The sequence below is a fragment of the Equus asinus genome, chromosome 17 (genome assembly GCF_041296235.1).
Source record: "Equus asinus isolate D_3611 breed Donkey chromosome 17, EquAss-T2T_v2, whole genome shotgun sequence".
NCBI classification, from domain to species: domain Eukaryota; kingdom Metazoa; phylum Chordata; class Mammalia; order Perissodactyla; family Equidae; genus Equus; species Equus asinus.
In genome coordinates this window covers 31,557,940-31,582,366 of record NC_091806.1, presented here as the reverse complement: position 1 = coordinate 31,582,366, position 24,427 = coordinate 31,557,940, and the positions used below count along the sequence as shown (strand labels likewise).

At 53.1% G+C, this 24,427-nt stretch overlaps 1 protein-coding gene and 1 long non-coding RNA gene across 4 annotated transcripts; one reads left to right on the top strand and one right to left on the bottom strand.

Moving 5' to 3' along the window:
• Nucleotides 1-308: 308 nt before the first annotated feature.
• On the bottom strand, nt 309-1,968 carry LOC106822573 (uncharacterized). The gene is made up of 3 exons (XR_011495089.1): nt 1,828-1,968; nt 1,153-1,305; nt 309-447 (listed from the first exon to the last, which is right to left on the bottom strand). It is a non-coding gene; the product is annotated as an uncharacterized lncRNA (long non-coding RNA).
• On the top strand, nt 345-23,484 carry SLC43A1 (solute carrier family 43 member 1). 3 transcript variants are annotated; one of them, XM_014827833.3, is made up of 15 exons: nt 345-478; nt 1,788-1,954; nt 8,639-8,816; nt 8,928-8,983; nt 9,115-9,191; nt 11,981-12,073; nt 13,722-13,855; nt 14,786-14,964; nt 16,093-16,239; nt 16,336-16,371; nt 16,605-16,743; nt 19,054-19,195; nt 19,450-19,523; nt 21,238-21,361; nt 22,723-23,484. In XM_014827833.3, the coding sequence occupies exons 2-15, from the start codon at nt 1,801-1,803 to the stop codon at nt 22,867-22,869; spliced, it is 1,680 nt and encodes a 559-aa protein (XP_014683319.1). In that variant the 5' UTR covers nt 345-478; nt 1,788-1,800; the 3' UTR covers nt 22,870-23,484. The 3 variants fall into 3 exon arrangements, with proteins under 3 accessions (XP_014683319.1, XP_014683320.1, XP_070343902.1); XM_014827834.3 differs by lacking the exon at nt 345-478 and adding an exon at nt 1,005-1,135; XM_070487801.1 differs by lacking the exon at nt 345-478 and having other exon boundaries at nt 1,581-1,954.
• The last annotated feature ends 943 nt before the right edge of the window (nt 23,485-24,427 follow it).

Below are 24,427 nucleotides of genomic sequence, written 5' to 3'. Positions count from 1 at the left end.
TACAGAGGGCGCTGCCTGATTCGTCTGGGGGGCCGAGGGAGAGGGTGGGAGGCGAGAGTGGAAATTTTAGGTGCTGGGGCAGAGTATCTGGGGACCAGAAGGCGAGTCACGTGCGCGTGAAACTCGACCTAGGGGGAGGGGAAGCGAAGGGAACCCCCGCCCCTACCTCGGGGCGCAGCACCGGACGGGTGTAAATACCACTATTAACTCGGCAGACTCACTTCTTCCATGCCCTGCCTCGCAGATTGGTGGCGCCCGGCGGGTTCCCAGCTCCTGAACTTCTTCCGAGGGGGCAGAGAAGGCGAGCACAGCAGGCTGTCGGGCTGAACCTCCGAGGCCGCAGGAAGCCAGCGTGCGGAGGAGTCCAGAACGCCGGTGCCGTTCGTTGCTGGGCCCCCAGGACACCGGACGCCGAGAGTGTGGACCCGCCACGAAGGTTCTGCGCTCCTGCAGGAGGCGCGTGTGCTCCGGATAAGAGGTGAGCTGCGGGTGGGGGAAGGGGTTCCCCGGCGGCGCGTCCGCGGAGCCACGCGGGCCGGCTCCCACCGACGCTCCCAGGCTCAGCAAGAAAAACCCGTTACCTGAGCCCGTGGGTCCCGCGGCGCATTGTCCCGTCTCTTCAAGCACGTCCCTCCCTCCCCTTTACTCTGGTCCCCCCGACTCCCCTCTTCCGCTGGGCCCCCCTCTTGCTGCACTTCCTCTGTCTAGAGCAACACTCTTGCCGGAGTTCGAACGGACCTGCGGGAGCGTCTGAATCTAAAGCTCCATTTCACAGATGAGGGTACTGAGGTCCTCCCCTCCCCGGCAGGACTTGTGCTGTCCTCTCCTCCCCTCCCTCTTGCCCTTCCCTGCCCCTCTTCTCTCAGCTTCCCTGGGTCTCACTCCCCTTATGCTCCCCGCCCCCGCCCCCGCCGCGCGCGTTGTATCTCCTCCCGCGGTGGCGGCCGCGGCGGCGGGGCGCTCCGGCTCCTTCCCTCCCTCTGGTAAACACACCCGCCCGCCAGCCCATCCGCCGACACTGCCCTTATAAAGTCAGTGACCGCCGGACTTCCTGCCAGAGCCCGATCCCCCTCCCCGGGCAGGACGAGGCGGGCGGGCTCGGAGGCGCGCAGCGTGGTGCCCCGCGCCCTACCGAGTGAGTGAGGGGCTTACGGGGCGCCGTGGACGCTGGAGGGCCCGCCCTAGGTCTCCTTCCACGTGGCAGCTGTTGGACCGAGAGACTGTAGAGACCTGGGTCGCCTGGTGCAGAAATGGGGAGGGCTTGCTGTCCATCAGCCTCAGAGGAGACGAGTGGTCTCATAGGGGCTACAGGAAGGAGGGGAGGGGGTCTTAGGCTAGCCTCAGATTTCCCCTTCCTCCTCCTGCTTGCTTCTGGGGGACCTTCCTGGCGCGGGAAGCCGGATACTGCCCAGCGGTGGCTTCAGAGCGCGCCCTGCCCCTTGCTGACCTTTGGGGACTTGGGGTTTGGCCCCCAGGAGCAGGGCTCAGCGCGTCCCGGACTGGGTGGCAGAGCCGGCAGCGCTCCAGAAATCTGTTGCGCGCAGACAGGACCTTCCTTATCTCTGATAGTGGCCCGGGGCGGAAGCCCAGCGCCACGTGCACGCCTGGCACTGCCAGTGCGCCCAGGGCCAGATTGGCGGCACCGGCTGGGAAGCCCGGGGAGCTATGGGACCTTCGTGAAAGACCCCTTGCAGGCTGGCTCGAGGGGTCTCAGGAGCCACCATGATGCAGGACCCTTCCCAAGGGTTGCTGGGGGTTCCTACGCTGAGCGCTCTGTTCCTGTGCAGGCTCGTGGCCAGCATGGCCCCCACGCTGCAGCAGGCGTACCGGAGGCGCTGGTGGATGGCCTGCACGGCGGTGCTGGAGAACCTCTTCTTCTCTGCCGTGCTCCTGGGCTGGGGCTCCCTGCTGATCATGCTCAAGAACGAGGGCTTCTATTCCAGCATGTGCTCAGGTATGCTGGAGAAGGGCCAAGTCAGGCTGGGGGAGGGGCCGCAGAAGGGGAAGGTGGAAGCTGGAAAAAGACAGGTGGCCTAGTAGACAGAAAGCAGGGCTGCTTAAGGAGTTGGACACGCCTGCTTCTTGATGTTTTCAAACTTCGTCTAAAGAATGAGGGCATTCTGCCCTCTCCACCTTGTTTATTTAATCCAGTGTTTACTGAATACCAGGTGTCCTGCTGGGCATCCAGAGCCTGCGACTGACTGGCAGGATCCTAAGCCTTTGGCAGCCTCAGGTCTAGAGCAAGATGGAGGCTCCTGGTAGGAGGAGAGGGATTTCTCAGTAGGGCTGTTGTAAGGCTGCATAGGGCGAAGGAGAGCCCACAACGGGGATTTAAATATAAAGGGGCTGTGCGCCTCCTTTTTCAGGACCTTTGAGCCCCCAGGTCTTCAAATCATCCCTTTGCACACAGTTAATAACCTCGTTCCCCGTAGGCCAGGCATTGTGGAGGGTCTCTTGTCTTCCATTTCGGTCACCTTGGCTTTGTGTGAATTGCCCCAAATGTGGAAGGGGGAATTCTAACATTACTGAATAGTACTTTATTGTCTGGATTTACCACGTTTTATTTATCCATTCATCAGTTGACAGACATTTGGGTTGTTTCCACTTTTTGGCTGTTATGAATAGTGCTCTTGTGAACATTCATGTACAAGTCTCCGTGTGGATGTGTTTTCCTTCATCTTGGGTGTATATCTAAGAGGGGATTTGTTGGGCTGTGAGGGTAAGCCCTCGTTCCTCGTTTTGAGGAACTGCTGGATTGTTTTCCAAAAGGGCTGCACCATTTTACATTCCCGCCAGTGGTGGATGAGGCTTCCAATTTCTCCACATCCTCACCCACACTTGTTATTGCTCGTCTTTTTTATTATAGCCATTCTAGTGGATATAAAAGTGTTATCTTTCTGTGGTTTTGATTTACATTTCCCTGATGGCTAATGATGGTGAGCGTCTTTTCATGTACTTGTTGGCCATTGGTATATCTTCCTGGGAGAAAGGGCTCTTCAGATCCTTTGCCCATTTTTAAATTGGGTTGTTTGTCTTTTTATTATTGAGCTGTAAGAGTTCTTTCTATTCTAGGTGAGTCCCTTATCAGTTATATGATTTGCAAAATTTTTCTCCCAGTGTGGGTCATCTTTTCACATGCTTCACGGTGTCCTTTGGAGCACAAAAGTTTTTAATATTGATGAAGTCCAACTTGTCTATTTTTTCTTTTGCTATTTGTGTCTTCGTGTCATGTTTAGGAAGCCATTGCCTAATTTTAGGTCATGAAGAACTACACCTCTGTTTTCTTCTAAGAGTTGTATAGTTTTAGCTCTTACGTTTACATCTTTGATCCATTTAGAGTTCATTTTTGTGTGTGGTCTGAGGTATCCACCTGGTGTTTTGAGTTGCCCTGAAGCGAGTGTGTGTCTGAGCCTGTTGTTTGGGATGATTAGAGGTGACCGGTGTGAACCCGCCTCCTTTTCTCAGGACTTACACGTCCACACGTGGAAAGCAGGCATAATGTGTCTCTCTTCCCTCACCTCTCTTTCATTCAAGGGTCTCCAGCCTAAATCCTTGCGACATCAGGCTGATTGGGGGTGTCTGCCTCCGTCATTAGGCCCTATCGAAAGCTCCCACTTTCTGCTTCTTAAGCCTCGTTCCTTGCGGTCTCAGCCTCCCTCTGCAGGGTCCTGAGAACACAGAATCAGACCAGGAGTCTGTGTCCCCATGGTGTGTGGAAAGAGACAGGCAGCATGGCTTCCAATTCTGTGATGTGCTGCTTGGCTGACTTGAGCCACTTACTGGACTTGCTTAATATTTCAGTTATCTTGTATGTAAACCAGGACCAATGATCCTTACCTCAGGAGGCTGTTGTGAAAATGAAATGAGAGCAAGGATACAAAATTCAGACTATAAGTGGGGGTGGTTGTTATGTCCTAGATCCAGCTTTGCCATCATTTGCTGTGTGATCTTAGGCAAATGATCTATCTTCTCTGGATCTCCACTTCCAAGTCTGTGAAATGGTGTGGACAACCCTCACCCTCCATTCCACAGAGCAATGATGCGAGGACCAAATGATATCATTTAACAAATGTGGAGCTCATCATTGACGTGTTCACTCGTGTTGGCTTTGGGGTTCCCTGGCCATACCTGCTGTCTTCTCAGTGCTTTCTGCTCTGTCTCGAGGTATGCCTTGGGGTGGGTGGTGACTCACCTGTAGAGATGTCACAGACAGCTGAAAAGGGCTCTGATACTCAGAATTTGGCTAGGGGCAATTCAGTTCACCACACGCTACTGTGTATCCAGCATAAGTGCCCAAATAATAAAGCAGTGGTTAAAGTTCACTAAGCACTTACTATTTGCTAGTTTGATCCTTAGTCTTCATAACAAATCTGTGATGTGTTATAATAACCCCATTCTATAGAGGAGAAAGCTGAAGCTCAGAGAGGCTAAATAGCCTTCCTGAGGTTACACAGCTAATAAATAAGGAGCAGCATGAGGATTCAACCCCAGATCTGACTCCAGAACCCTTTTCCTAGGCTCATGGGAATAGAGTAGCTCTCCCTCACCTTCAGCTTAGAGTTCTCCTGGGGGCGTGCAGCCAGAGACAAGAAGTGTTTTTTGGTGGCTGTCACTATGTCGGCTGCAGGAAAGGCAAGCCTCAGGGAGTGAGGAAGGGCTCGCTGACCTGGGAGACAAAGAAAATGCGATCATTTGGTGAGTGTGTGCACGGCAATCCCAGAGCCAGCCTCTCAGGTGGTTGCACCCGCTCTCCCATTTCACAGGTGGGGTAACAGAGCCTCAGAGTTTCAGCAGCACAGCTGGCGGGGCCAGGATTTGCATGTGCTGAGTTCAGAGTGGATGCCTAACCACAATCCTGTTTGCCAGCGCTTCCCAGACCTAGTCATTTGTAGTTTGCCTTCATGATTTTACCGTTTCTGTGTGTCATAGGTGGTATTGTTGACTTAATACTTCCTTTTAAATCAACCCACTTTTAAAAAAATTAGCCTCATTTTAGAATATTCTTTTTTTTAATTTTTAAATTAAAAAAAATTTTTTTTGAGGAAGATTGGCCCTGAGCTAACATCTGTGCCCATCTCCCTCTACTTTATACGTGGGATGCCTGCCACAGCATGGCTTGACAGGAGTGGTGCATAGGTCCACACCTGGGATCTGAACCAGTGAACCCCAGGCCACCAAAGTAGAACGTGCGAACTTAACCCCTGTGCCACTGGGCCGGCCCCTAGCCTCATTTTAAAGTGTAATATCCTTAGAATCTTGGGTTTGATGTTATTTATACACACATGCACACAGATCATACATAATATATGTTTCTAATACATAGATGTATATATATACATACATGTCTCTAACATACATACACACATATGTTTCTGATACATATATATGTATATGTGTGTATGTACATATGTTTCTGATACACATTCAAATAACTAATAACTATGAAACATCAAAAACCATTCTGTGTACCTCCTAAACCCATCTTGAGTGCCCCACCTGCTCTGTATACCACATTTTGGGAAACCCTGTTCTTCCTGGCTTCTAAACTCAATTCTATCATTAACTTACTGAATGCATTTTCCCTGTTCCACCCCATGCCTCACTTTACTTGTCTATAAAAGTGGGGCGGTTGGATTTCAAAGACCTCTTCTGTTGTAATCGGCACGGATAGAGGTCTTGGAGGTCTTTGTATCTTGGGCTGGCTTCCCTCTTAGGTCTGAAGACTGCCTTTATTCAACCACTCAGAGTGATCAGGCCTCAGGAACTAACTCATATTAGTCAAACTCACAAGAGGGTGATGGATAAACCATTCACACGAATGCATTAATTGGCCTTGAGTTATTAGCAAGTCACTGGGCCAGAATTCTCTGCCAGTGGAAGAACACATTTCCTGCCAGCACTGGCACAGGCTCAGGAAACTTACCAAGCTGCCTTGTTCAGGACAGAGAGGCCCTGTGGTGCAATGGAAAAGTGTTGGCTTTGGAGATTGTCTTGAGTTTGAATCTGAGCCTACCTGTGCAAAGCCGTATCTGTGACTGGGAGTTGCTTTGCTTCTCAGAGCCTTGTTGTCCACAAAATGGGCATCATTAGACTCACTTTTCAGGGCTATTGTGAGGCTTAAATGAGATACTATATGAAGAAGGCTGGCACAAAGTAGGTGTTAATTAATTGAGAGCGAGTGGGATTGTTTGAGAATGGAAGGGTCATTTGATTGTGAAAGAGGAGCAGGGACCGTGTCTAATTCAGGGGCTGCAAACTCAAATGCCAACAGGGGCCAGGCAGTTGGTAATAATTGGACAAAGCAGGGCCGATGTAAGATGGCAGACCTCTGGGAGCTAAAAGAGAGGCTGACGTGGGTGAACCAGAGAGGGCAAGCTCAGGCAAAAAGGGGGGCCTCCACTCACCTCCATCAGTGGCCAGATCTTCTGACTTCTTAAAGAGAAGCCAGATTTTTATGTGGTCACTCCCTATTTTCAACTGGCACCTGATTAAAATTTGCAAGCCAAGCAAAACATATGTGTGGGGCATTGCCTGTTTGCCGCCTCTAGACTAGAATTTGCATTTCTTCCTGCTTTACCCACTGTCCCAACACAGTGTGTGTCATACGTAGATGGCCAATAAGTGCACATAGATTGAATAAATGGGTGCAGACAAACTTGGTGGAGAAATGAACAGTGATCATAAAGATCTCTAAATTATGGGGCTAGCCTGAACCCCAGAGACTGTGTTGTCTAAACCCCTGACTGCTTCTTCCTGGTGCCTGAGCACCCTCCCCAGGGTTCCTGGCAGCTGGCACTTACCTATGGGAAACTCTCCATTGCTCAAGGCACTCCGTCCCCACCCAACACCCCCCCCCACCGCCACTTGGCCAGCACTCATGATCTGAGAATTCTTCCTTATGTTAAGACACAGATCAGTTCACCCTTCTGCTCCCTGCATGCCCTTCAACTATCTGAAGTCAGGGGTCATTGTCACCACTGAGGGTAGATGCTTCCTCCTGTCCCAGCATTCAGGCACTAGCCTGTCCTCCTGTTTTGCTCTCTCTTTTTTTTTTTTTTTTTGAGGAAGATTAGCCCTGAGCTAACATCTGCCACCAATCCTCCTCTTTTATTTGCTGAGGAAGACTGGCCCTGAGCTAACATCGTGCCCATCTTCCTCTACTTTATACGTGGGATGCCTACCACAGCATGGCTTGCAAAGTGGTGCCATGTCCGCACCCGGGATCCGAACCGGTGAACCCTGGGCCACTGAAGCGGAACGTGCGCACTTAACCCCTGCGCCACTGGGCCAGCCCCTTGTTTTGCTCTCTTGACAGCACCTGTCACGCTTAAATCAGCATCCATGGGTTTTCTTTTCGGGTTTTTTTTTTTGCAATTATTTTATTGAGGTCATAATGCTTTAGAACATCGTGTGATTTCAGGTGTACATTATTATATATCCGTTTCTGTGTAGACCGCATCATGCTCACCACCAATAGCCTAATTTTTATCTGTCACCATACACGTGTTTTCTTGTTTATTATCTGATATAAGCCCCATGAGAGCTGAGAGCTTCCTTTCTTATTCGCTGTGGGATCCTCAGTGCATAGAGAACAGGCTCACCACATTGTGACCCTCCAGGGAGGCCATCATGTGCCCGTTCATCCGCTATTTCAGAAGCACCGTCTCAGACCTGGCCCCGTGCAAAGCTCTTCGTTCACCTTCTCCAGTTGACTCCCCTAAGGAGCCTGTGTGTTAGGCATTCTCTGCTCCCTTTTACAGGCAAAGGGCTTGAGGCTCAAGAAGAGGAGGTTACTCGTCCAAGGTTGCGCACCTAGTAAGGATGGTGGTGGGAATTCACACCCTGCCCTCTCTGCCTTCCAGGCGCACCCTGAGTTAGCCCTAGGCAGTGTTGCCTAAGCAATAAATAGGAGGGGAGCAGCCACCTCATGACTCTCTGAGCACTGATGAAGTGGAATCACCCTCCTCCCTCCACCACAAGCCTTTTCATTAACTTGTCACGACTCCAAGTTGGCAGTTTACCTCGAGGATGAGTCCTCCAGGTGAACTTCTAAAGGGTACTGGAGGGTGGTGCCATGGTCCTGATTCTGTGCCTCTCTTTCATCATCTGGAGAATGGGATACCTTATTGGCTGACTCATGGGGCTGTCAGGAGTTAATACAGTGACTGTCGAGAACAATGCCTAGAATATAGTTAAGTGCTCAATAAATATTATTGAATGTCATTTATGGGAAAAGCTTCCTCTGAGTTTTAAATGAATTCTTACTACGTCAATTGAGCATCACTCGCTGACTTTGTCCCCAGATTCAAGGGTGCTTCCTGTTTCGAGTCTGCAATCCCCTAAGGTTGGACATTGAGTGACCATTACAACTTGTTAAATACTTTGATGTCCGTTATCACGTTTGAGCCAGCTGAGGCCTCAGATTGGGCGTATGACTCTCGCTGGGTCAGATATGAATTGCTGTCATTTATGGAGCCCCTCCCTGCCAGCTCTGACTCTAGGCCACCCCCAGAGTCACCTGGTTGCCAGTAAATCAGAGATATGGGATTTGAGCACAGGATTCTTGATCCCAGGCCGCTCCATCCCATGCCCAGCTGCTCCTGCTGTCATGTGCTGAGCCTTCCTTCCCCCTCCTCAGCTAAGAACACCACCAATGCCACGCAGGATGAGCAGCACCAGTGGCCAAGCTGTGACCGCCAGGAAGAGATGCTCAACCTGGGCTTCACCATCGGCTCCTTCTTGCTCAGCGCCACCACCCTGCCACTGGGGATCCTCATGGACCGCTTTGGCCCCCGGCCCATGCGGCTGGTTGGCAGGTGAGGTTGCCGAGCCATGTGGAGCTGGAGGTCAGGGACTGGCACGGCAAGGGGTGGGGGGAGGCTCCGGGTGTTCACAGGTCAACCTGTCGCCCTCCCCTATCTCCACAGTGCCAGCTTCGCTGCATCCTGCACTCTCATGGCTCTGGCCTCTCGGGACACCGAAGGTGAGATGTCTGGCCTCTCATGGCCACACAAGAAAAAGATGGGTGGGATGAAGGTAGATGTTTACCCCCGCTCCTGCCTTTGCCTCCTACTGCTTATCAAATGCTCTCACCCACCCCTCACCCCTTCCCAGTTCTGTCTCCGTTGATATTCCTGGCGCTGTCCCTGAATGGCTTTGGTGGCATCTGCCTCACGTTCTCATCACTCACGGTGAGTACGACAGGCCCCGGTTTGGCAGCAGGGCAACCAGGAGTGGGGTAGGGGTAGGAGTGAGTGAGGGTCAGGGGGCAAGAGGATCCAGTGGATGCAGATCAAATGCACGTGTGTGTGAAACCGCGCAGGCTGCCGCCAAGGGTGGCCGTGAGGCTGTGTACAGGTGGATGAGACTGCGGGTCAGAGGATGGATGTCAGGGTGTATGTGTGTGTGTCCCGGGCCCATAAAGTCTACTGAGCTCTGTTCTAGGCACATGGACTTCAGCACAGACAGAGTTTACAACTTCCTCACCTTCCTGGAGCTTCCATTTGGGGGTTGGGGGAGCGAGCAACCTGCCAAACAAGTAAACTGGTAAATTATGTCTGTAGTCATAAGCGCTGGAAAGAAAATAAAACTGGGTAATGGAATCGGTAGTGACGGAGGGAGCAGCTTGAGACAGTGTGTGTGATGTTGGTCATGGAAGATGGTGAGCAGGTAAATGTACTGTGTGTGTGTCAGATTGAACCAGAAAAAACTGCCCAACTTGACTGTGCCTGACCTACAAGAACGGCTTTTTTTTTTTTAATTAATGTTATGATAGATTACAACCTCGTGAGATTTCAGTTGTACATTTTTGTTAGTCATGTTGTGGGTACACCTCTTCCCCCTTTGTGCCCTCCCCCCACCCCCCCTTTTCCCTGGTAACCACCGATCAGATCTCCTTGTCAATATGTTAACTTCCACCTATGAGTGGAGTCATATAGAGTTCATCTTTCTCTGACTGGCTTATTTCGCTTAACATAATACCCTCGAGGTCCATCCACGTTGCTGCGAATGGGCCAATTTTGTCTTTTTTATGGCTGAGTAGTATTCCATTGTGTATATATACCATATCTTCTTTATCCAATCATCAGTTTCTGGGCATGTAGGTTGGTTCCACGTCTTGGCTATTGTAAATAATGCTGCGATGAACATAGGGGTGCAAGGGACTCTTGGGATTTCTGATTTCAGGTTTACAAGAACGGCTTTTGCACACAGCTCGACCTCTTACGTATGTGTGTCAGTTTTGTGTGTGTTACTCTAAGTATGTATGTTGATGTATGTGAGTGAGTGAGTATAAGGGTTAAAGGCTTAGGAGTGTGTGGTGGGGGAGAGGTTCCTGGCTGGACTAGCCGCGGGGCTGTTTATCTTGGATGAGCTGAGCGCAGCCTGACCGCCAAACTGGATGTTTTTGGCTGAATTTCATCTCACCCAGCAGCCGCGTTTAATTCCAGCCGGGGGACGTTTCACAACTCTCTAAGGAAGCGGTTCCCTTCGTCCCCATCTCCCTCCCCCGGTAGCCCCTTTTTCACGCTGTGCAACTTGGCTCAGGGCCCTAAATCCCTTCTCCCCGCTGCCCTGCTCCGCACAGCTCCCGGCCTCACCTCCTCCCCTGCCCTGGCCAGCCATGGGGGCCTGCAGCCGCCCGCCGCCCCTCCCCCGGCCCCGCCCAGTAATCTCCAGCCAATGGCAGAGCCCGGCCCCTGCCCTGCCCCCGGCCCGGCCCCGCCCCTGGGCCTCCGCGCTCTCGCTGACCCACCCCTGCCATGATGGCCGGTGCTGCTCAGCCCATCACTCGGGGTTAGCCAGGGTTAGCCAGGGTTAGCCAGGCCGGCCTCGCGCTGTGCTGGGCGGAGACAGCACCCTTGGACCCTGGGTGGGTGGGGGGGCAACCAAAGAGCCCAGCTGCTCTCTGGGCCCTGGCACTTTCCCGGGCGTCCTGGGCAGTGTGCCTTGCAGACGCAGGGTGCCAGGGAAACCTCTGACCAAGTCGGGGTCAGCTGGCTCCACCCCCTTTTCATAGCCACTTGGAGGCTGTTGGAGGACTCAGTTCTCTGTTTGTCCACCTTCCTCTCCAGAACGATTTGAGGTCCTCTTCTTGGCCTCTGTGGAGAAGCTTTAAACGTTGTATGGCATGAAGGCCCTTCTCAGCTGTGGCATCTGTTGACCTGGGGCGTATCGTGGGGCTGGCGCGGGTACACAAAGGGTGGCATGACTTTGCTTTCCCCTCCTCCTCGGGCCTGGCTTCGGCCGGTGAGCAGAACGTACGATCAATTAATTCTCCACTGGTGGGAGTTCTGGGCCTGCTCTGCACGTCAGAGCCACCTCCTCTGGACACCTGGCCTGCCCCTGCCCCCTCCCTTAGTTCCACCCTCACCTCCCTAGCCCTTCCCTTGATTTGTCCTGGCTCAGCAGAAACTGTGGGCCCCTTTGGGGCCACTGGGAGGGTGAAGGGGCATGATTCTGTTAAAGAGCCAGCCATAGTCACAGCCTTGGGGTCTGTGATAGAGCGAGGATGGCCAGAACAGGGGAGAAAGTCATTAACATGCTCGGTCAACTTGAGTACATTTCTTTCCCTCTCAGGGCCTCGATTTTCTCATCTGTCAAATGAGTTGCCCTCCATCAGTGTTTCTTAAACACCCTTTCCATGGGTTATTACTAGGCTTCACAGGATAAAGGGGCTCCAGAGAATACTAACTTGGAAAATCCTGGGGTTCAACAACATTGACAAAATTTCTCTTTGAGGGCTCTTCTGGGAGCCTTCTAGATGCTAAGGGCATCAAGAGAGTCTGTAGGAGGGGGTTAGAGCAGAGTTTCTGACATTGATTTTGCCTGAGAACTTTTCTGTTGCGTCTCATGGGGCCAGTGTGCCTGGATTTCACTGTGGGGCTAGATGCTTCCAGGCTTTCTCAGTGAGGCTCGGAAAGGGGAGCCCGGGCTGGGTCACGGTCTGCTCCTGCTCATGGGTGTTGCTCTCTTCCTTCAGCTGCCCAACATGTTTGGGAACCTGCGCTCCACCTTCATGGCCCTCATGATTGGCTCCTATGCCTCCTCTGCCATCACGTACCCAGGAATCAAGGTATGGAGCTGCTTGGGGCACCAGAGAGGTCACTTGGGTTTTCTTTTCGCCTCGACACAAGAACTAGGTGGGGCTGGGTGAGTAGTGGCTAGTATGTCCATGACCCAGTTCCTGCCTTGAGGTCAGTTCCCATCTGCTCGGGGAAATCACTGAGGCGTGATAGGAAGTCAGGTGGCTGCGGTTGACCGGGGGTCTGATTTCTCTTCTCTCCTCCTTTGCTTTACTGTTGTCCCAGTCCAGGCCTTCATCCTCTCTCCTGGGCAAGTGCAAGCTTTCTCAGCTGGTCTCCCTGCTTCCGAGCTCTTCCCTCTCTAATCTGTCATTCACATGACTTCCAGAATGACCTTAGATGGAGGACTGGCTCACACACCTGCTCTGCTTCGCCTACAGAATCAAGTCCAACCTCTTCACGTGCATTCAAGGCTCTTAATTCTCTGGCCTCACCCAACCTGTCCGGCCATATGTCTTTCCCCTGCGCTGGAGAGGCTGGTCGACTTGGGTCTGAGGTCACAAAGCTAGTCCATGCCAGGCCAGATCCCAGACAGGTCAGCCTGGTGGACCTGGAGCCAGAAGGCTGAGTTCTAGCTCTGGGCAAGCTTGGGCCGTCATTTCTTTCTCTGCTATCAAACGATAGCAAAGCGCTCTTTCAACTAGGCCGTAATGTGCCCCTCAGATTCCGCCTTGACTGTTAATTGGTTTGTTTAGAAGGCACTTACTCAGCATCCCCAAAGGAGTTGGAGAGTGTGGCTTGGTGGGGGTGGCCATCTATCGTTCAAGTAGCAGCAGCCACAGAGGGTGGCGGTTCTCCCCTCTCTCGCGCGGTGGGGTTTGTGGACCCAGATCTTACCCCCACTCATTTAGGGGTGTGGCCCTTCGAAGGTCTGTCCTGCCTCCATGGAAGAAAGCGCCCCAAGGCCAAGGAGGAGCAGAAGTTTCCCCGGGCAGCGCTGGAGCTCTGAGCAGGAGCCTGAGGGGAGGCAGAGGGTGGCAGGGAGGACAAGAGGAGTGACACCATCTCTTGGTACCTGGCTGCCCCAGTAGAGGGGCTGACACACTGGCACAGAGTCCCAGTCAATTCAGAACCTACTTGTCCTGGGTTAGGAGGCCTTGGGCAGAGCACTAGCACACCCCCTCCCCGCTCACTTGTTGCACCTGTGAACACCTGTGAAAGGCGAGATAAGCCGGTTTGCCTTTCCCCTGGAGAATGTGCCAGGAAGGAGCAGGATAAACACGGTTAGGTCTGGTAAACCTGGAGCGTTTGTTCTCTTCTTTCGTACATAAAATGAAATGACATTTTTGTGTGAAAACAAGCATGTGTATGGAGTCACAGGCAAAAATTTGTGTGCCTTTTTAAGATACAAATTGAGATTTCAAAGACATTTTGAGCTTGTGGCCAGTGACTTAGCACCTTGTGGGAACCACTTCCACCTATTTAGGGGGCTGGGGTGAAAAAGGAACAGGATGGTGGGGCCTCTAGGTCTGACTCTAAACTTCTGCCCTCGGTTTCCTCATCTGTAACCTGGGCACAGGGGATAGAGTGGAAGAGACCTTCTCTAAGGCCTCTGAGGCCTGGGGTCTACCTCGGGTGGGAACAGCCGGGTCTGGGGTCAGGTAGCCTCTTCCATGGGCCTTCCCCCTCCTCACACAGCTGATCTACGACGCGGGGGTGTCCTTCTTGGTTATCATGTTCACCTGGTCGGGCCTGGCCTGCCTCATCTTTCTGAACTGTGCCCTCAACTGGCCCAGAGAATCCTTCCCCGCTCCTGAGGAAGTCAACTACACGTGAGTGCCTGTGGTGGGGGCTGGAGTGGGAGGGGGACTCCCCCTGCTGCAGAACAGGAGGCTGGGGGTGTGGTGGCATGATGGACAGAATCAGCTTTGGAGTCAGAGAGACCTGGATTTCCTGAGCTTTCTGAGCTCTGCTCTCACATCTGTACAATGGGCCTGATCCTACCCCCCCCACAGGTGTTTTGCATAGACCTGGCACATAAGAGCCGGTCAGAACATGGTGACTTTATTATTATTGTGCTTTCTGGGTTTGGAGGATGGGATCAGAGGAGCAGGGACCCCAGTAACAGCACCACGTGCTACGTGGACCCAGAAGGGGGCTACAAAGGACTGAAATACCCTACCATTTGTAGGGCAGCCTGAATGCCAACTTTCCCAACCCCGAGTCAGTTCAGCAGGGGACGGGGTGATGTTCCACCACCAAGCACATAGGGCACCAGTCAAATAGCTCATGTTTATCGAGTGTCTACTGTGTGTCAGGCACTGTGCGTGCCCTCAGACCATTCTCAAACAGCCCTGTGCTGGGGATTCTGTTATTAATTCCATTAATAACAAAGGCACAGGGAACAAAGTGACTTTCCTAAGGTCATACCATTGAAAGGGGACTGAATCAAAGGTTGGAACCAGGCTCTCTGATTCCAGAGTCTGAGTTTTTAATGCTGCCTCCGTGGCAACAGCCCAAGTGGAAAAAACGACTCATCCAGCCTTCACTTACTGGCTTCTGTGCTAAGCAGGGCCCTGGGCCAGGCTCTGGTGACCCAGGCACAGGCCCTGTGCTAGGAGCTTGTCAGTGGTCATGTCAGTGCTGGGTAAAGTGGGTGCTCAGCACCCCTGGGACAGACTGGGACTGCCCCCTAGAGGCAGGCTGTTGAGGGTGTTCTCTGTGTGGCTGGGTCCCACATGCTCCGGTTTGGCTGCTGGCAGGAAGAAGATCAAGCTCAGTGGGCTGGCCCTGGATCACAAGGTGACAGGTGACCGCTTCTACACCCATGTGACCCTTGTGGGCCAGCGGCTGAGCCAGAAGGCCCCCAGCCTGGAGGAGGCACCCGATGGATTCATCTCATCCCAGGACGTTCGTGGCATCTCAGAAAACCCTCCTGAGAGTGAGTGTCTGGTCAAGAAGTGGGAAGGGTGGGTCCTCACGCTTAGTGAGCACTCATGCCTAAGCACTCATTCTCTCCCCTCTTCACCTCTCAGAACATCCCATGATGTAGGTGGGCCAGGCTCCCCATTTACAGAATGGAGGAAAATCAGAGCTCAGAGAACTCCGGGAAGTTCAGATTCAGGGTACTCTGCCGGATTCCTGAGATGAGAGAGGGAGGAGCTTCCAGAATGGGGCAGGGTCTCCAGGCCTGTGGGGAGCTGGTTTCATCAGGGCTCCCTGCAACTTCAGAGCCTCTTGCATCAGGTTCAGCCAGGTGAGCCGCCTCCAGGCTGGGCTCTTCCACGCTTGGCTGGCCGGCTCCCCCTGTCGGCCACCAGAGGAACCGCACCCTCTTTCTGCCTGGGCCCCTTCCCGAGGCGTCAGCTCTGAGATCAGTGGAAGAAACATGGACCTTGGAGGCAAGAGATGGGGGTTTGGGCCCCGCTCCCCACAAGCCATGTGACTTTGTAGATCACTTAACCCTGCTCTCCTTTTCCTCATCTCTTAAACTAGCATCAATAACACCCACTTCACAGGGAAGGCAGTTGCGAGGGTTGAATGAAACCATGGACGTGTAGGCTCTTTGTAAACTGCAGAAATGCTGTGCCCTTATGAAGGTGTTAGTCCCACTGCTGGTCCTCCCACAGCTGAGTTATGGGCATGAGCTGAGTCTGGCCGACCTGCCGCTTCGAGCTGTGTGAGCTCGGGCAAGTCATTGAACTCTCTGAGCCCAGTTTCCCATGTGTAAAATGTGGTAAAGACAGGGTTGTTGTACGCTTTGGTTAGATGGGATAATACACGTTAAGTGCGCAACACATGGTAAGGCTTAATAAATAGTAGCTAGAGTTATTACTGTCACACCAAGCATAGGGTAGGCACCCAGAGGTCACCTGAGAATGTGCTGTTGAGACAGCTCTAGGGCTGGGCCAGAACTTGGAGGCCAGTGAGTCTGAACCCTTGTTTTTGAAGGAACCAGTCCATCTCCAAAGTCACATAGTTTCAGAGCCCCCCACTAGAAGTGCATCCCCAGGACGATCAGACAGAATGGAAGAACTGGGCCTCAGGGGTGACCCTGGTATCTCCCCAGATTCTGTCCCCTTCCGCAAGAGTCTCTGCTCCCCCGTTTTCCTGTGGAGCCTCCTCACCATGGGCGTGACCCAGCTGCGGGTCATCTTCTACATGGCCGCCATGAACAAGATGCTGGAGTACCTCGTGACTGGTGGCCAGGAGCATGGTGAGGTGCTGCTGAGCACACTGGGGGTTGGGGGGCACAGGAGGGTCACCCTGGCTGAGCTCCTCTCACCCTGGCTTCTCCCCCACCTACCAACAGAGACGGACAACCTGAGACAAAGGGCGGCAGAGACAGGTAAGGGGATGAAAGCTGGGGCCCTGGCCCATACCCACCCTCCCACTGCCCACTCCACAGGGAGCCTGGATCCACCCTTGTCACCCTGGGCTTTTGGGGGAACCTAAGAATCTGGAGTCAGAGGAAGACTAGTTTGTACTCCCTCTCTGCCAGAAGTGGGTGGCAGTGCCCCCTGGGCTGCTGGCATCCATCATGCCAGCTCCTGACCCTGCTTTTCTTCCCATCCTGCCCAGTTGGGTTCTACTCCTCCATCTTTGGGGCCATGCAGCTGTTGTGCCTTCTTACCTGCCCCTTTATCGGCTACATCATGGACTGGCGGATCAAGGACTGCGTGGACAGCCCCACTGAGGGCACTGCCCTCGGAGACGCCAGGTGACCTGCACAGGGATGGTGACAGCAAATAGTCAGATGATGCTTTTCATTTTCTCTGTGCTTTCACATCCAGCATGTCATTTCACACTCCCAAGAGCCCTGGGAGAGCAAGGGTACCTTCCTATTTTACAGATGAGGAAACTGAGGCTAAGAGAGGACATGGCAGGGCCGGCCTGGTGGCGCAGTGGTTAAGTTTGCATGTTCCGCTTCTCGGTGGCCTGGGGTTTGCTGGTTCGGATCCTGGCTGCGGACATGGCACTGCTTGGCAAAAGCCATGCTGTGGCAGGCATCCCACATATAAAGTAGAGGAAGATGGGCAGGGATGTTAGCTCAGGGCCGTTCTTTCTCAGCAAAAAGAGGATGATTGGCAGCAGTTAGCTCAGGGCTAATCTTCCTCAAAAAGGAAAACAAAGAGAGGACATGGCATGCTTGATAGCTGACACTGAGTGCTGACTGTGCACTAGCCACCTTGCATTGTCTTATTTAGTTTTGCAACAGCTCTCTGAGGTAGGTACATTATCCTCATTTCACAGATGAGGAAGCTGAGACATAGAAAGGTTAAGTAACTTACTGAAGATCACACAGCTTTGAGTAGCAGGCTCCAGAACCTGTGATATAAGGGGGACACTCTAAAGTCTACCTAAGGCTAGGAAGAGAGAGAGTTGGTGTATTTGATGTCTATTGCTGTGTAACAAATTACCCCAAAACTTGGCATCTTTAAACAGCAAACATTGATTATCTCATTTAGTTTCTGAGAGTCAGGAATCTGGGAGTAACTTGGCTGGGTAGTTCTGGCTCAGAGTCTGACTGAGGCTGTTCGGGCTGCTATAGCAAAATACACAGACTGGGAGGTGCATAAACAACAGAAATTTCTCACAGTTCTGGAGGCTGGAAGTCCGAGATCAGAGTGCCAGCATGGTTCAGCGAGGGCCACTTCTGGGTCACAGACTTCTCGTTGTGTCCTCACCTGGCAGGAACAACCAGGAAGCTCTGTGGGGCCTCTTTTAGAAGGGCACTAATCCCACGATGAGGGCTCTGCCCTCAGGAGCTAATCACCTCCCAAAGGCCCCGCGTCCTAATACCATCACCTTGGGCATCAGGATTTCAGCATAGGAATTTGGGCGGGACAAGCATTCAGACCATAGCAGAGTCTCTCAAGGCTGTAGTCCAGCTGTTGGCCAGGGCGCTGCAGTCACCTGAAGTATTGACTGGCGCCCGAGAGCCTCTCCTCAGCTCAATCGTGTGATTGTTGGCAGGAGGTTGGGTTCCTCCCCACCTGGGCGTCTCCATAGGGCTGCTCACGACATGCCAGCTGGCTCCCCCAAGCAAGAGATTGAAGGGAGGGAGAGCAAGACAGAAGCTGCAGGGTCTTTCATAACATCATCTCAGAAGTGACATACTATCACTTCTGTTGTGTTCTGTTGGCCATACAGAGTGACTGTGACTGTGGTACAGCATGGAAGGGGACCACACAAGAGTGTGAATACCAGGAGGTGGAGGTCGTTGGGGGCCATCTTGTTGGCTGGAGACCACTGTTGGGTCTTGAACCGAGGTCTTCTGACTGCTTGTGCTTTTTTTGTGTTAATCCACATCGTCCCCGTTTGCCCCGAGAGGATGGGAGAGGGAGACTAGGAGAGAAGGCACTTCAGGAACAATCCAGTGGCCTCCCTCCCCACCAGTGGTGCCCTGGCCCTGGCGCCCAGCCTTCCTCCACTGCCCTCTGCTCCTGATGGCCAACGTCCATTAGCCAAGGGCCCTTCTGTCTAGGACCGATGGGCAGCCTGCCCTCCTCCTAGCCTACTGACCTCTTCCCTGAGCCAGCTGCAAAGCCTTTCATCATGCTGGAGAGAGGGGCTTGCTGAGTGGTTAGGGGCCAAGCTGCTGTCCCCAGAATGGCATTTATGTTGCTCCAGGCTGGTGGGCAGAAACACTTTCCTGGGGCTTCTGATGAGAGACGGTGTGAGAGCTCCCCATGCTCCACCTTCCTTCCCATCATTGATTCACAGACTTCAGTGTGCACGTGAAATACTTGGGATCTTTGTCAAAATGCAGATTCCTGGGCCCCCTCCTGAGATTCTGAGGTCGGGGGAAAGGCCCAGAATATGCATTTTTAAGAAAGACCCCAGATAATGTTGATATGGTTGGTGGGGGAGCCACCTTTGGAGAAACACGGGGTTGGAGAAATGTTTTTTTCCCCTTTTTTGCTGCCCTGACGGCAGAGGCACAGCAGAAGGGGGAGGGGCCAGGCTGAGAACCAGGGAGCTGCCGGGGAGGTGGAGGCAGCAGCCGGTGATGGCCTGTTCTCCTCAGGGATGGTGTTGCCACCAAGTCCGTCAGACCGCGCTACCGCAAGATCCAGAAGCTCACCAATGCCATCAACGCCTTCACCGTGACCAACTTTCTGCTTGTGGGTTTTGGCATCACCTGCCTCATCAACAGTTTACACCTCCAGGTACCCACTTCCATCCTCCCCACTCTCCCTGCCTCCAGGAGCTCCTCCAAAAGGCTGGTTCATCCAGCACCTGCCTTCCAGGAAGCTTCTCATCCCCGGGTCTGACTCTCTTCTGGGTTCTCCAGGAAGCATGTCCAGTAGGTTGGGTTGGTGAGGGGGCTCAGGGAGGCTCTGCTTCCCTCTTTACCTTACCCATCCTTCCTCCCACCTCCACACCTGCTCTTAACCTCTCTCCTCTTTCTTTTTGGTTTCAGTTTGTGACCTTTGTCTTGCACACCATGGTTCGAGGTTTCTACCACTCAGCCTGTGGAAGCCTCTATGCTGCAGTGTGAGTCAGCCTGGGCTGAACTGCCTTCTTGAGCCTTCTCCCCATAACCAGAGAATCCCAGAGCAGAGAAGATCACCCCTTAATGCCCCTCTCCCCAGCATCCCTGGAATGCTGACATCTCAGAGTTGCTGGGGGTCTTGGAGGCTGTCTGGTCCACTGCCCTCTCTGAGCTCCTCCAACGACGGGGAGCTCATTTCCTCAGGGGCAGCCTACCCCACTGCAGGACGACTCCTCTGTCAGAAAGTCTTCCCTCTGAGGAAGCTGAAATACTTGGTTTGATGGCACTTTGGTCCTATGTCCGCTCTCTGGAATGGCCCCCAAAGTGGTCTCCTCATGTCAGCCCTATAGAAATTTCCAGAAGGCAGTCCTGTTTGTCTTATAACTTTCCTGCTTCATGTTGAACAGCCCCCGGTTCCCTTTCCCCTTCTCTTCTGGTTTCCGCTACCAGGCGCTGCTGAGCGACTCTTCCTTGTGTGTGTGACGGAGTAATATAGGACATTAGAACAGCGGTGACAAAATCATGACTGTCACTGAGCGCTGACTCCAGGGCAGGCACAGTGGGGGACACTTGACCAGCGCCCCCTTATTTAAACCTCCCTGGAGCCATCTCAGCTGAGGGCAGCTCCATTTCCTTCGTCGCTCAAGCCAGAACTTTGGAGTTGCCCTTGGCTCTTCTCTTCCTCACACTCCACACCCAATCTATCAGCCATCGTGCTGGCTGCACGTTCCACATGCCCCAAATCCCACCCCTTTTCATCTTCTCCACCACTGCCGTCCCATCCTGGATTATTGCAGCAGCCTCCCCGTCCGCCCTTGACCTCCCTCAGGCCATTTTTAACACAGGAGCTGGAAACACAATAGGACATAAGTCCCTTCTTGTCACTGCATGGCTGCCCACCTTGTCTCACTCAGAGAAAAAGCCAAAGGCTTTATTATGGCTTAAAAGATCTGGCCCCTGGAACTTCTCTGCCGTCTTCCTTCCCCTTCCCTGCTCACTCCTCCCCACTTCTACTAGGGCTGCTTCATGCCTCAGAAACCCCAAACTCTACTCAGGGCCTTTGCACTTGCTGTTCCCTCTTTCTAGAATATTCTTACTCCAGATATCCACAAGGCTCATGCTGTCTCACCCTCTCTGGGTCTCTACCCAGCTGTCCTCAGTGAGGCCTCCCCTGGCCATCCTATCTACGTTGCAACCCCCTGACACCCCTACCCCCTTTCTCTGCTGCACTTCTCTCCTGAGCACTCATCACACATTTTGCATTTACCTGGCTTATTGTGTGACTACCACTCCGCCCACCAGAATGCCACCTCCATGAGGGGCAGGTATCTTTGTCTGGTTCATTGCTGAATCTCCACGCACCTACAATGGTACCTGACACATGGTAAGAGCTCTATAGATGGTTGTTAAAAGAATAAACAAGCAGCCCAGTGAGGTTAGTGCAATCCCTGTTTACAGTGGAGGAAGTCAGGCTCAGAGAGGTTGAGTTACTTGCTGTTATCCCACAGACAATGGGTGTTAGAAGCCAGTTCGGTGGCCCTGAAAAGTCACAGCATATACCCTGGAGGCCAGGGACCGAAGAGCACCTGCGAAGAGCCTGAACTCTTAAGCTCTGCTGTGCTTGGCTAACACAGAGCGGGGTCTGGGGTGGAGGGCGGAAGTGGTGCCAAGCAGGAGACGACACGCCCCTCATGCTTGGCCCCCCTTCCTTGACAGCTTCCCATCCAACCACTTCGGGACGCTCACGGGCCTGCAGTCCCTCATCAGTGCCGTGTTCGCTCTGCTGCAGCAGCCCCTCTTCATGATCATGGTGGGACCGCTGAAAGGAGAGCCCTTCTGGGTGAGAACCGGGTGTGGCCTGGGGGGAGCAGGAGCCCCTTTCATGGGTGCAGTCGAGGAGTTGGGGGTGGGGGGCTTGTATATGATAGAATCCCTCCCTCCCTCTCATCTCAGCCAGAAGGCGCCCCAGCAGGCTCTAATATGGGGCTTCCCAAGCGAGCTGCCCTCAGAACCCCTCATGGAGTGTTAAACTACAGACTCTCGCACTAGCCCTGATGGGCTAGTGGTTAAAGTTCGGTGCGCTCCACTTCAGTGGCCTGGGCCTGAGTCTCTGGGCATGGAACCACACCACTTATCTGTCAGTAGCCATGTTGTGGTGGCGGCTCACATAGAAGAACTAAAAGGACTTAAAACTAGAATATACAACTACATACTGGGGCTTTGGGGAGGAAAAACAAAAATACAGATTATTCAGCCTGCTGAATCAGCGTCTCTTGGCCTGGGCCCAGGAGCCTGTTTTTAATAAGCTCCCAAGTGATTTGTGAAAGGGCCCAGTCCTGAGCCAACCCAGTTCCACCCAAGGCAGGGATCCTCTTTCCAGCAGCCCTGAAATGGGGTTCCTGCAAGCCCTCTTAGCTCAAACATCCTCAGTGGTTGGGCGCCACTCCTGCACAAGCAATACCTACAGCCGTTGGTACTGTTGGTATTTTGCTTCCGTTGAACTGACATCTGCCTCCATAAAGCTGATTGTCTCTCCCTGGGGCCACCCACTCCCGGAAACCCTCCTCCTGCAAGAACAATGATGAAATGACAGTTACCATTTACTGAGCGCTCACTAGGTACTAAGCACTCTATGTACGTTCACTTAATCTTTGCCATGACAGCCCCAAGAAGCAGGCACTTAGAGTGGAGATGACTTGCCCAGAGTTGCACAGTGCGTAAGGCAGAGCAGGATGGGGGCCGAGTCTGAGCCCACGCGAGGGCCGCTGTGCTGGGCCTCCCAAGCCTTCTGTCCTCTTGGCTGCAGCCCCAGCTCCTTTAATTGCCTGAGAGCATCTTCCCACCACCCTGAATGGGAGCCCATTGTCAGCGTCCTCAAAGGTCAAAGTTCCCAGCCCAGAAGGTCCCATTTCAGGAGCAGCCTGACCAGCCCAGACTCCCTCAGTGGGGTCGCCTTCCTCGTATCTCCCCGGGGTGCCAGATCGTGTGGGCACCAGTGTTACATGGCTGCTGAAGATTAAATGAGATCCCGGTGGAACAGTGATTGAACTGAATAAGTGCTAGCTATATTCATCATTCCGGCCCAGGACCTGGAGCCAAAAGGGCTGCCTTCTCCTCCCTCTGGGAGGCTAAGGAGAGTCCCCGCGGCTGATGAGGGAGAGTGGGTACCTACTTGACGCTCTCTCTCTCCTTGCCCAAAAGGTGAATCTGAGCCTCCTGCTAATCTCACTCCTGGGGTTCCTGCTACCTTCCTACCTCTTCTACTACCGTGCCCGGCTCCAGAGGGAGTACGCCACCCACTGGGAGAACCCGCTGAAGATGCTCAGCAGCCCCGAGGTGACTGCATAGACCTCTGAGGCCAAGGGACCTGGATGACAGGAAGTCAAGACCTGAGCAACCAAAGGGAATGCCTCACATGGCTTTTCTACCTGTAACATACGCACAGAGCCAGCGGCCGTGGATTTATAAATACCGAGAGAAGTTCTATTTTTGTAGGGACTTGCTAAAACGAAAAAAAATCCTAAAAAAATCCCCAAAGCAATGCTCCATTGACTGAAGACAGTCCTTGTGCTAGAAGCATTGGGTCTTCCTCCTCCTTGGACTGGATGCAGGGTGCAGGGCTGTCCTTTGTCTGGGCCTTCACCCTAGGGTCTGCCTCCTGGTGCCTCCTGGGGGCTTGTGGGGTCAGCAAAGCAGCTACTCCTAAGGTCTCAGCTGTGCAATGCCTAGGGTGTGCATGCATGTGTGCATGCGTGCATGCATGTATGTGTGTGTGTGTGTGTGTGTATGAAACAGTCTTCCCCTCAGAGGAAAGGGGCCTGACGTGCTGGCTGTGTCCTGGATGGAGTGCTGACTAAGCCCCTTCAGGGGTCTGGAGGGCGGGTTCCCTCCCTGGTGCTGCTTCTTGTCGGTCTTAGAGGAAATAAAAAGGGAAGTGAGAGACAGGCTGGTGTGTGCCTCTGTGTCGAGGGGGGTGTCTTCCCACACCCCCATCCCTTGTCCTCACCCAGGCTTGGCTGGGCATTAAGTAGGACGCCTGAAGTGCCAGCCTGTCCTTTGGCTTTCTGGCTCACCTTCCTGTTCTCAACCATGCCCTGCCCTTCGTGTCTGGAGGGAACCCAGAGTCTGCCCTCAGCTCCTGCCCCCCACTTCCCAGGGTTTGGGGTACACTTGGGAGACTGGCCTTTTATCCATACAGGGGATCAGGGTAGGATGCTTTAGAAAGAATGCTAAGGGCTGACTCTCAAACTTTCCTACCAAAGCATCCGTGGGGATTTGTCGAAAGTAACACTTTTTTATAGTTGCCTGTTTTATCTTAAAACTTCATGCAAATTTTGAGCTTCACTTTATGCTATATTTATATTTACTTTTAGCATTAAAGAGAGGCTTTAAAATTACCTACATCAAGGGAAGACACCATCTTTGAGGACAAGGGACCTTCCAGGAGGATACACCGTATTTTATCCCAATCCTACACCTGTTGGTGTCCCTGGGACAAGCTTTCGAGGCTTATGGAGGGATGGGGCAAGGAGGCAACTGACATTTCTTGAGGATCTGCCTGTGCTACACAGGTATCTCATTTCATCCTAACTATGGTCCGAGGGGTCGGTATCTTCCTGCTGTTTTGTAGATTGAAGAAAACCCAGACAGGTTAAGACACCAGACCAAGGGCACACAGCTGGTAGAGGGGGAGCTGAGCTTGGAACCTGGTTAATCTGACTCCCGAGTCCTAACTATAGGCCTCCCAAGGCAATCCGGCAGAAGGGCAGGTCCAAGCTTCTCAGTCCAGCTTTCAGCTGCCCTCTCAGGGGCTGAGAGTGACCTCAAAGGCCTTATCCACCCGCCCCCCCCCCCCCCGGCGCGCCGAAACGTTGAAGAAGCCCCAAATGTTAGCGCAGAGTGACAT